We start from the raw sequence: 12,826 nt of genomic DNA, 5'->3' as shown, positions 1-12,826 counted from the left end.
TTCCTATTGACGATGACTCTCTTATCTCTCCACAGTTACCTTGAAAAAGTAATCAGATTACTGATTACTAGTTACTCCTTATAATAGTAATTTAGTTACTTTACTGATTACTTGATTTTAAAAGTAACTAAGTTAGATTACAAGTTACTTTATTAGTTACATTTAGCTGCGAAAACACCCCCTGCTGCCTCAAAATAAAAAATTACAACCGGTTTTACCAAAACTAACTTTTAGTTTAGCTGCGTGTCGGTTTTTGATAACCTCTAACAACCTTACCCTGGCCCAGTTCCCTGGTAGCTAACAAATGCCTCAATCAAGTAACAAACTAAGCATTTGAAGACCTAAATGGCAAGCTGCAAATCCAAGACAGGCTGCCGCGAATGTTGAGCTCGCCCGTCATTTGCCTTCCTGGATCCTCGGCTTTCCGATGCAGCAACCAATCACGTCCGGGGAATGGCACATCAGGCACATAACATAATTGTAAACAAATCACATGCATGGAAAAACAGATGGTCATTTGCATTCTCACACAAACTAGCAGAGAGACAGACAGACACACACACTCAGGGTGGTGGTGTTACTGGGCTCCTCTATAAGGGGACTCAGGGTGGTGCGTTGGAACCGATTTCACCGCTGAATGGACTTGTGTATGTCAGCTAGATATATGTCATGTAATTAATGGAACTGGTGACTGGTTAAATGGAGGGAACAGCTGGATTGCAATCTTTTTGTCGTCTGTGTGTGTGTGTGTGTGTGTGTGTGTGTGTGTGTGTGTGTGTGTGTGTGTGTGTGTGTGTGTGTGTGTGAGTCTGTTTGCACTCCACCTGACACACCCAGGGGGGTGGAGTCCCAGAACACTGCAGTTATAAGCATCTTCAGAGAGAGACGGAGACAGAGAGCAGGAAAACGGTCAAGGTGAGTTCCTCCAACATTCATGTTCCTTTCTTGTTTTGTTTTGATAATAATTTCATAATTATTAACATATTTAGATCAGAGCTTATGCAATTCATATTCTAAATGTACGAGTTGATCAGGACCTAAACACACTTTTAATTTTAGGTTGAAAAGAAAAGAAGACAACGGAAGATCAGGAAGCAAAGGACAAAAAGTCTTCTACGTTCTAACGAGCCCAGTTGACACATCGCTACGACATGGCTGCAGCTGCAACTACCGAAGTTGACCTTCCCAAAATCAATATCTTTCATTATGACGGATCTCCTCTGTGTTGTTACCTTGCCGTGGTGGGGAGGCTTGTGTACTTCCGTGACCCTGGAGGCTATACCGGCGGGGGTAATACCCCTGGCAGGTCTTACCAAGCCGGGCAGGTTTTAGGGTAGAGGTCCGACTAAAGGCAACACCTGGTCCTCCAGGTTGGGGGTTAGGCGTGGGGCTAACAACCCCACCCCATAAAACAATACCTGTTACAGAAACGCAAACAAGAGTAAACCAAGATATCCCGCCCCGGAGTGAAGATGGACCTTCGTCAGAAGGATTTATGACGCAGGGTGGTGAAAGCCAGAAGCACCTGGAAGCCACTCTGCCGAAAACCATCCTCTCAACCGGTGTTACAACCACCATCGGTACATGGAACGTAAGGACCATGTTCGAAGCTGGAAAGACCGCACAAGTTGCCACCGAGATGAACAAGTACAACCTTGCCATACTCGGAATTAGTGAATCAAGATGGACGGGTTCTGGACGGAAGAGGCTTACCACAGGAGAGCTGCTGCTGTACTCAGGCCATGAGGAGGACAATGCACACCACACCCAGGGAGTCGCTTTGATGCTGTCCAAGGCTGCTCAGAGAGCACTCATGGGATGGGAGGCACATGGCTCGAGAGCAATAGCAGCTACATTCAAAACAAAGAAGGAAAGAATAAACATGAACATCATTCAATGCTATGCCCCAACCAACGATAGTGACGAAGAGAGCAAGGACGAATTCTATAGCAGAATACAGACCATCATCCAGAGATACTCAGAAAGAGATATTACCATCTTAATGGGAGACCTTAATGCAAAAATAGGAAGTAACAACAGAGGCTATGAGAGGATAATGGGGCAGCATGGTCTAGGCGAGATGAACGAAAATGGAGAGAGATTCGCAGAACTATGTGCAAATAACAACCTTGTCATCGGAGGAAGTGTCTTCCCCCACAGGCGAGTACACAAAGCCACATGGGTATCACCGGACCTCTCCACTGAGAACCAAATAGACCATGTATGTGTCACCAAAAAGTTTAGGAGGTCCCTCTTAGATGTACGAGTCAGAAGAGGAGCTGACGTAGCATCAGACCATCATCTTCTCGTTGCCAAAGTCCAATTAAAGTTGAGGAGAAACTGGACAGGTGAGAAGAACCAGAGAAAGAAATTCAACACAGCACTTTTAAGAGATCCAGCAGCAGCAGAAAAATTCAAGATCGAGCTAAAGAACAAGTTTCATGCCCTGCAAGAGCTAGATAAAGAAGGTGAGGAAAGAAACATAGATGGGATGTGGAAGGTGGTAAAGGAAACGGTAATTACAACCTGCAATGTAGCACTGGGACCACAGAAAGATAACCACAAGGCTTGGATATCAGCAGAGTCAATAAAGAAGGTGAAGGAGAGGAAAGAAAAGAAGGCAGCTCTTAACAGCAGTCGTACAAGAGCAGAGAAAGTAAAGGCACAAACAGAGTACAGGGAAGCAAATAAGAACGTGAAAAAAAGCTTGAAGACCGACAAGAGGAACTACATAGAGGCCCTTGCATTAGAAGCAGAAGAAGCAGCTAGACATGGGAATCTGAAGGACCTGTATGACACCACCAAAAAGCTGGCAGGAAAGACCAGTAAACCTCAAAGACCAGTAAAGGACAAAGAGGGAAAGCCAATAATGGGGGAGGAAGGACAGAAGAAAAGATGGTTGGAACATTTTGAGGAACTTCTCAACAGACCAGCCCCACAAGACACACCACACATCCAACAAGCAGACAGGGATCTGCCAATAGACCTCAGTGTACCAAGAAGGGAGGAGATCAGGAAAGCCATTAAAAAACTTAGAAACGGCAAGGCTGCAGGACCAGATAGCATCCCGGCCGAGGCACTGAAGACGGACGCAGAGACCATGGGAGAGATGCTCCACCCTCTCTTTAAGAAGATGTGGGAAGAGGAAAACATCCCATGCGAATGGAAGGAGGGCTATCTTGTGAAGATGCCAAAGAAAGGGGACCTGAGCAACTGTGGAAATTATAGGGGGATCATGCTACTCTCCATCCCAGGAAAGGTCTTCTACAGGATCTTACTGGACAGGATGAAAGATGTGATCGACCCCCAGCTTAGAGACCAGCAGGCTGGCTTCCGCAAAGACAGATCGTGTACAGACCAGATTGCTACACTGCGCATCATCCTGGAACAGTCACTCGAGTGGAATTCACCGCTATTCATCAACTTCATCGACTACGAGAAGGCCTTCGATAGTGTGGACAGGGAGACCCTCTGGAAGCTTCTCAGGCACTACGGAGTGCCAGAGAAATTAACTAACATCATCAGAAACACCTATGAGGGAATGACCTGCAGAGTGATCCACGAGGGACAACCTACCGGTGCTTTCAGTGTACAAACTGGAGTGAGACAGGGGTGCCTACTATCGCCATTCTTGTTCCTGCTGGCAATGGATTGGGTAATGAAGCAATCCACAGCAGGAAGGAAAAACGGCATACAGTGGACAATGTGGGCGCAGCTCGAAGACCTGGACTTTGCAGATGACTTGGCCCTTCTCTCTCATACCCAGCAGCAGATGCAAGAAAAGACCAGCACCATCGCAACCAACTCTGCTCGCCTCGGTCTCAACATCCACAGAGGGAAGAGCAAAGTCATGAGAGTCAACTCTGCCAACACTGCACCCATCATGCTGGAAGGCGAAGCTCTGGAGGAGATTGAGGAGTTCACCTACCTTGGCAGCATTGTCAACAAGCAGGGTGGAACAGATGCAGATGTGAGAGTCAGGATTGGCAAGGCCAGAGTTGCGTACCTCCAACTAAAAAACATCTGGAGCGCAAAAGACCTGGCCATCACAACAAAGATCAAGATCTTTAACAGCAATGTGAAGTCAGTCCTACTCTACGGTGCTGAGACATGGAGGACTACGGTGAATACAACAAACAAAATCCAGTCATTCATCAATTCCTGCCTGCGACGAATCCTCCAGATCCACTGGCCTAACACCATCAGCAACAAAGAACTGTGGGAACGTACCAGCCAAAAGCCAGCGGACGAAGAGATCCTCCAACGACGTTGGAGATGGATAGGCCATACTCTCCGTAAACCAGCCACAAACACCACAAGACAGTCCCTCAAGTGGAATCCCCAAGGGAAAAGAAAGAGAGGTCGGCCGCGAAACACCTGGCGTAGAGACTTGGAGGCGGACGCCAAGAAAATGGGCTACACTTGGGGACAGCTTGAGATGTTGGCCCAGGACCGGGATGCATGGAGAACTCTTGTTTGCGGCCTAAGCCCCAGAAGGGGTAGTAGGCGATGATGATGATGACGGATTAAATGAGGTTACTGAAAAACGTACCTACAGGTTTCGACAAATCAGAAAAGTTTCGGAGGTATTGTGGGCAGAAGAATCTGAACAAACGAATGCCTACATGTACCTGCTGTTCCACACTGACAACACTGCGGCCTGGAACAAGGCTCTGTGTGAGAAAATCATGGACGGAATGAAAATAAGATTCTCCACACACAGCAATGGCACTGTGGTGATCCATTACCTGGATCGTGAAGGAAAGACAAAGAGCAATGAAGAAATCCAGAAGTTCATAAATGAATTTAAACGTATTAAAGATATGGTAAAAGAGTACAAAGACCAGATGTGTCCGAAGGGTCTTGAAAAGTTCAAATATTTGAATTTAAAAAAAGATGAGGACGAAGAAGAATACACAGAACCAATAGTATAGTGTTTGTGCGGCCATGGATTGAACGGGTGACAGGTAGATTTGAGGGGAAGCCATGGAACGTTTCTATACAGGTGACAGGAGGTACAAGGTACAGCTCACATTGTACCTTGTGCTGTGTTCTTGTGTCTGGTTGTGCTTGGCACTGATTACACAGATGAAAGTTATATTCCAATGATATTCCTAATAAACATGACCATCTCATGTGTGGACTCCCATCTTTGTTCTGATTCCTGAGGGTGAAGGCAAACATAAGTGACAGGGTGAATAAAGACAAGAATGTAGCATACAGGTGACAGGGGGAATGAAGATAGGATCGTACCATATTTGATTCAGTGAGTCGCAATACATTACAATGAGGTACAAAATATTGTTAATAGTATATAAACTATAAAATCAATATTAACCAATTCAAATACATTTACTCTCAATGTCACATTATTATTTTTATCTTAAAGAAATATAAGATGTTTATTTCGAAGAATCCCAGTTAATAAAATAAAATCCATAAGAAATGATCTACGAAGTAAGAAACAAACATCCTTCAGATATCTTTTTTTTCATCCTTCAGAGATTTTTTCTTATTTTTAAATCCCAGATGTGATCATCTTGCTCTTAAGATACTTTTACTATTTACTTTTATATGCAAGTGAGTTTTAATTTAGTTATGAAGTAGTTAGGTATTCAGAGTGTGTCTGTTGATACCTATTGTTTTTATAATTACATCATAACTGTATTATAGGTGTAACTCGATAGCTTAGGTCCGGAGATATGATGTTTGATGGTAAACCGGTTTTGTACAACTGCATTTGTGTTCAAAACCAGTTCTGAAATTCAGCCCAAGCTATTGTCATTCGACATGGCCTTATATTTGTTTGATCATGGGTCTTGCCTACCTTTGCGCAATGAACAGAAGAGACATTGGATCATTTAACAGCTTTGATTGTTCCTATTTTGCAAGTGGCCTGTTCAGAGTCCACCTCGACTCTGCATAGCCACCCTCCCCCTTCTGGCCACCATTGTACACTGTATTGTGTTGTGTTGTATTGTATTGTATTGTATTGTATTGTATTGTGTTGTGTTGTGTTGTGTTGTGTTGTGTTGTGTTGTGTTGTGTTGTGTTGTGTTGTGTTGTGTTGTGTTGTGTTGTGTTGTGTTGTGTTGTAGTACTTAACTGTGTAGCAACTGCAGTAGCTGCTATCATTGCTGTAACGCGGGGAATTGATTGACCTAGCGATTGTGGTACTTGCACTTGGTTCTATGAACATCCTTTCTGTACCGACAGCGATATATTGATGCACTTCTTATGACAAATGTACTTATTGTAAGTCGCTTTGGATAAAAGCGTCTGCTAAATGCCCTCAATGTAAATGTAAATGTAAATGGCACTGAATAAAAGCATCTGCTAAATGACAATGTGAATGCAAAATATTTCAGAAATCTGTATCAGTAATGAGATGCATGGTTGAGTCTGGAGATATCTATTGGGTTTAATAATCGCTTTATTGTCAGACTACATTTAATATTTCAATCTCCATGCTCACACTACACCCCATCAATCTATATATATATAAAACACATTTTCAGTTTTCAACCAGCAACCAGTAGAAGATAATTCATAAACAACCTAACATGAGCAACAGCAATAAGGTATCTTTTGGTCCTTTGTATCCACCGACCCCGAAGAGGTCGTGGGGGGGGTGTGTGTGTGTGTGTGTGTGTGGGGGGGGGGGGGTGTGTGTGTGTGTGTGTGTGTGGTGGGGGGGGGGGGGGTTAGGGTCTTCAGGGCAGGCGGTCGACGAGCACGGAGGTGAGGGTGACGTCTTTGTAGATGGAGAGCAGGTTGATGGAGCGCAGGTCCTTGACGCGGTGCTGGTACTCCAGGAGGTGGGAGCCGTTGACGGCGACTCTGTACGCTGCGCCGGTGCAGAGGACCTTCATCTGCCAGGAGAACCGGAGGGGTTTAGTACCGCTCGGGTCCTGGTCGCTGCCTGACCCCGAGGGCTGGGCGACCGAAACAACCCAGTACAGAGTAGCATCGAAACTTCCCCGTTCAATCGATAACTCCATTCTGTACGCTTTGTATCCAGATCTAGTAAAATAACATTTTCCCAACGATACCCAGCCCTACCAACCCCAATTGGTCATTAATGACCTGTTGGTACTGTCTAACCCCTACCTGGTCATTATTGACCTTTCTCTGTACTGTCTAACCCCTACCTGCTCCTTAATGACCTGTCTCTGTACTGTCTAACCCCTACCTGCTCCTTAATGACCTGTCTCTGTACTGTCTAACCCCTACCTGGTCCTTATTGACTTGTCTCCGTACTGTCTAACCCCTACCTGGTCCTTCATGACCTGTCTGTACTGTCTAACCCCTACCTGGTCCTTAATGACCGTCTAACCCCTACCTGCTCCTTAGTGACCTGTCTCTGTACTGTCGAAGCCCTACCTGCTCCTTAATGACCTGTCACTGTACTGTCTAACCCCTACCTGCTCCTTAATGACCTGTCTGTACTGTCTAACCCCTACCTGGTCCTTAATGACCGTCTAACCCCTACCTGCTCCTTAATGACCTGTCTCTGTACTGTCTAACCCCTACCTGCTCCTTAATGACCTGTCTCTGTACTGTCTAACCCCTACCTGGTCCTTCATGACCTGTCTGTACTGTCTAACCCCTACCTGCTCCTTAATGACCTGTCTCTGTACTGTCTAACCCCTACCTGCTCCTTAATGACCTGTCTCTGTACTGTCTAACCCCTACCTGCTCCTTAATGACCTGTCTCTGTACCGTCTAACCCCTACCTGCTCCTTAATGACCTGTCTCTGTACTGTCTAACCCCTACCTGCTCCTTAATGACCTGTCTCTGTACTGTCTAACCCCTACCTGCTCCTTCATGACCTGTCTCTGTACTGTCTAACCCCTACCTGCTCCTTAATGACCTGTCTCTGTACTGTCTAACCCCTACCTGCTCCTTAATGACCTGTCTCTGTACTGTCTAACCCCTACCTGCTCCTTAACGACCTGTCTCTGTACTGTCTAACCCCTACCTGCTCCTTAATGACCTGTCTCTGTACTGTCTAACCCCTACCTGCTCCTTAATGACCTGTCTCTGTACCGTCTAACCCCTACCTGGTCCTTAATGACCTGTCTCTGTACTGTCTAACCCCTACCTGGTCCTTAATGACCTGTCTCTGTACTGTCTAACCCCTATCTATTCCTTAATGACCTGTCTCTGTACTGTCTAACCCCTACCTGGTCCTTCATGACCTGTCTGTACTGTCTAACCCCTACCTGCTCCTTAATGACCTGTCTCTGTACCGTCTAACCCCTACCTGGTCCTTAATGACCTGTCTCTGTACTGTCTAACCCCTACCTGCTCCTTAATGACCTGTCTCTGTACTGTCTAACCCCTATCTATTCCTTAATGACCTGTCTCTGTACTGTCTATCCCCTACCTGGTCCTTAATGACCTGTCTCTGTACTGTCTAACCCCTATCTATTCCTTAATGACCTGTCTGTACTGTCTAACCCCTACCTGCTCCTCAATGACCTGTCTCTGTACCGTCTAACCCCTACCTGCTCCTTAATGACCTGACACTACTGTCTACCCCCTACCTGCTCCTTAATGACCTGTCTCTGTACCGTCTAACCCCTACCTGCTCCTTAATGACCTGTCTCTGTACTGTCTAACCCCTATCTATTCCTTAATGACCTGTCTCTGTACCGTCTAACCCCTACCTGCTCCTTAATGACCTGTCTCTGTACTGTCTAACCCCTACCTGCTCCTTAATGACCTGTCTCTGTACTGTCTAACCCCTATCTATTCCTTAATGACCTGTCTCTGTACTGTCTAACCCCTACCTGCTCCTTAATGACCTGTCTCTGTACTGTCTAACCCCTACCTGCTCCTTAATGACCTGTGTGTTGGCTCACCTCAAAGGGCTGTCCCTGGACGAAGGGGAAGGCCCCACCCCGCTCCTCCTTGCCCCACTTCTTGCTGATCTCGCTGTTCCTCACGATCACCTTATGGCCTCCCTCGTTGAAACGCACGTTGAAGTGGAACGCAAGGTCATGGCTGCTTTTGATGTTCATTGTGAACCTGTTACACACAAACACACATACAAGCCGAAACACACACACAAGCACAAACACATGCACAAACACATGCACCAACAAACACACACACACACACACACACACACACACACACACACACACACACACACACACACACACACACACAAGGTATATGATTATTATTGGTTGATTCTGGTTATTAATGGTGGCAGATTTGTGGATCCAGGGTTCACTCACGTGTTTGCGTGGGGTTTGACGGTGCCCTTGACGGTGATCAGAAGTTTGTCAAAAACTCCATTTGGAAGCTTTTGATCGAAGGGTACATTCTGTGAACACAACATCAGGTTAACTCTGCCTGTCTGTGATAAATATGTCTGTCTGTATGTCTGTTTGAAATCGATATGTCTGTCTGTCCTTCTGTAATCCATCCATCTGTCTATCTGTCTGTCCGTCTGTAGTCTGCCTGTATTTCCTGCTGTAATCCATCTGTCTGTCTGTCTGTCTGTCGATCTGTCTGTGTGTAGTCCGTCTGTCTGTCTGTCTGTCTGTCTGTGTGTAGTCTGTCTGTCTGTCTGTCTGTCTGTCTGTCTGTGTGTAGTCTGTCTGTCTGTCTGTGATCTGTCTGTGTGTAGTCTGTCTGTCTGTCTGTCTGTGTGTAGTCTGTCTGTCTGTCTGTCTGTCTGTCTGTCTGTCTGTCTGTCTGTCTGTCTGTCTGTGATCTGTCTGTCTGTCTGTCTGTCTGTCTGTCTGTCTGTCTGTCTGTCTGTGTAGTCTGTCTGTCTGTCTGTGTAGTCTGTCTGTGTAGTCTGTCTGTCTGTCTGTCTGTCTGTCTGTGTAGTCTGTCTGTGTAGTCTGTCTGTGTAGTCTGTCTGTCTGTCTGTCTGTCTGTCTGTCTGTCTGTAGTCTGTCTGTCTGTCTGTCTGTAGTCTGTCTGTCTGTCTGTCTGTAGTCTGTCTGTCTGTCTGTCTGTCTGTATCCACCGGTCTGTCTTTACCATTGAGACACTCTGGGCAGAGGGCGTGGGTCCACCCGGACCGGGCCAGGTGGGCTGGGCCGGGGTTTGGGCCCCCCCTGGACCTCCTGGTCCGGGCCAGGTGGGCTGGGCTGGGGCCCCCGCTCCACCGGGCCAGGTGGGCTGGGCTGGGTGCTGGGGTCCCCCTTGTCCGGGCCAGGTGGGCTGGGCCGGGTTCTGGGGTCCCCCTTGTCCGGGCCAGGTGGGCTGGGCCGGGTTCTGGGGTCCCCCCTGTCCGGGCCAGGTGGGCTGGGCCGGGTTCTGGGGTCCCCCCTGTCCGGGCCAGGTGGGCTGGGCCGGGTTCTGGGGTCCCCCCTGTCCGGGCCAGGTGGGCTGGGCCGGGTTCTGGGGTCCCCCCTGTCCGGGCCAGGTGGGCTGGGCTGGGGGTCCCCCCTGTCCGGGCCAGGCGGGCTGGGCTGGGGCACCTCCTGGGGGAGGGGTTAGAGCGCGTCACTGAGGGAACGCTTCACCTGTCCCAGGCCCAGTGCAAAATACCCAGTCTACTTAATGTCAACCTGGTCAGGTAGGGTTAGTTAGTGGTAATGGTTACCTGGTCAGGTAGGGTTGGTTAGTGGTAATGGTTACCTGGTCAGGTAGGGTTGGTTAGTGGTAATGGTTACCTGGTCAGGTAGGGTGAGTTAGTGGTTATGGTTACCTGGTCAGGTAGGGTTTGCTAGTGGTAATGATTACCTGGTCAGGTAGGGTTAGTTAGTGGTAATGATTACCTGGTCAGGTAGGGTTTGCTAGTAGTAATGATTACATGGTCAGGTAGGGTTAGTTAGTGGTAATGATAACCTGGTCAGGTAGGGTTAACGTTTATCTGGCGAGGTAGGGTTAGTGAGTGGTAATGATTACCTGGTCAGGCAGGGTTAACTAGTGGTAATGTTTATCTGGCCAGGTAGGGTTAGATGGCGGTAACGTTTACCTGGTCAGGTACGGTTAGTAAGCGGTAATGTTTACCTGGTCAGGCAGGGTTAACTAGTGGTAATGTTTATCTGGCCAGGTAGGGTTAGATGGCGGTAACGTTTACCTGGTCAGGTACGGTTAGTAAGCGGTAATGTTTACCTGGTCAGGTCGGGTGATCGGGCTGACTTACCAGGCCAGGTGGGGTTAGTGGCACCGCCCGGCCAAACAGCGCCCCCTGCTGGCGGGTTGGAGCCGCCGCCCGGCCACACCCCCCCTTCTCCGAGAGCATCGCTCAGCTGAGCAGAGGGAGGCCGTTAGGATGAGGGGGGGTGTGTGTGTTTTGTGTGTGAGGGTGTGTCTTTTTTGATCTTTTAACCAGTCAAACTGGTTTATACTGGGAACATACTTGCATACAATACATACAAACCCTTTCCCACACACCCTACCAGTACATACAATAGTGTGTGTGTGTGTGTGTGTGTGTGTGTGTGTGTGTGTGTGTGTGTGTGTGTGTGTGTGTGTGTGTGTGTGTGTGTGTGTATGTGTATGTGTGTGTGCGTGTGTGCGTGTGCGTGTGTGCGTGTGTGTGTGTCATCTGTACTTACATCCATACTGTTAACTTATGTGTGACACACAGACAAGTCTCAACATGAATAGGATTCAACACACAAACACACAACCATCACACACAACACACACGTTATCAACTATACACAACACCAGAAATGGCAACACAACAGACTGCAACATACGACACCACAGAACACACTACAATACAACACAACACACTCCAACCCAACACACTGCAACACAACGTAACCGACCACAACAGGAAACACTACAACACCACACACTACAGCACAAAACAACACACTGCAACACAGAAAACGACAATAAAACACTACAACACAACACACTACAACAACAACACACACCACAATGCAACACAACACAACACAACACCCTGGAACGTAACAAAAAAACAACACACTGGAAAAAACCACAGCATAACAGACTGGAACGCAACACACTAAAACAAAACACTACAACACAACACACTACAACACGAAACACTGCAACACAACACACTACAAAACACAACTTGTTCTTACGAGTCTGAAGTTTGACAATGTACCTTCTCCGGAGACTCGGGGAGAGAGAGAGGGAGGCAGAGAGAGAGAGAGCGGGAGACAGAGACTGAATGTCTGAGACACGGAGAGGCAGTGAGAGAGAGGGGGAGCCACGGAGAAAGAGAGAGAGGCAGAGAGAGAGAGAGGCAGGGAGGCAGTGAGAGAGAGGCAGAGAGAGAGCGAGCGAGGGGGTTTCGGGCGGTGTGGGTCTGGTGACTTGTACGTAATAAAGCAGACAGCCACTCCTAGAAACGCCCTGATTCCAACTCCTCTCAGAGAAAACACCCAAACACACACACACACACACACACACACACACACACACACACACACACACACACACACACACACACACACACACACACACCCCAAAAAACACAGAAACTCAGGTGTGAACCAATGGAATGTCTTGTGCCAACAATTATAGACAGAAACAAATTTGCAACGTATTATGGGGTATTAATGTTGCCATGGAAACGAGCAAGGCAGGGTGCGCAGAGTATGACTAACCCTGCCGGGGTTGGGGGTTCTGTTCCCTGTGTAGCTCAGTAGGTAGAGCAAGTCAACAACACTGCAGAATAAGCGTCGTATGTTTTGACTCTGAATGACTCATATTCTCCATGAATCATTCTGGTCCCACCCCACTAATCCCCCCCCCCCCCCCCCCCCCCCCCCCCCCCCCCCCCCCCCCCCCCCCCCCCCCCCCCCCAACCCCACAAACACACACGTACACGAATGCACGCACGCACGCACACACACACACACA

General features: G+C 47.7%; 1 protein-coding gene across 1 annotated transcript; it reads right to left on the bottom strand.

Moving 5' to 3' along the window:
• Window positions 1-6,655: 6,655 nt before the first annotated feature.
• On the bottom strand, window positions 6,656-11,541 carry lgals3b (lectin, galactoside binding soluble 3b). The gene is made up of 6 exons (XM_060051603.1): window positions 11,536-11,541; window positions 11,121-11,226; window positions 10,007-10,452; window positions 9,250-9,338; window positions 8,869-9,034; window positions 6,656-6,872 (listed from the first exon to the last, which is right to left on the bottom strand). Exons 1-6 carry the CDS (start codon window positions 11,539-11,541, stop codon window positions 6,714-6,716), a joined length of 972 nt encoding a protein of 323 aa, XP_059907586.1. The 3' UTR covers window positions 6,656-6,713.
• Between the last annotated feature and the right edge of the window lie 1,285 nt (window positions 11,542-12,826).

Source organism: Gadus macrocephalus, chromosome 5 (genome assembly GCF_031168955.1).
Source record: "Gadus macrocephalus chromosome 5, ASM3116895v1".
NCBI classification, from domain to species: Eukaryota; Metazoa; Chordata; class Actinopteri; order Gadiformes; family Gadidae; genus Gadus; species Gadus macrocephalus.
This window is presented reverse-complemented; position numbering and strand designations above follow the sequence as displayed.

What these genes read in the sequence shown, in the direction of transcription:
- lgals3b (XM_060051603.1), bottom strand. An exon ending in CACTAACCCCACCTGGCCTG is followed by an intron (nt 10,453 to 11,120) that starts GTAAGTCAGCCC and finishes CCCCTCCCCCAG; the next exon opens with GAGGTGCCCCAGCCCAGCCC. An exon ending in GTCAAACCCCACGCAAACAC is followed by an intron (nt 9,035 to 9,249) that starts GTGAGTGAACCC and finishes TGTGTGTAACAG; the next exon opens with GTTCACAATGAACATCAAAA.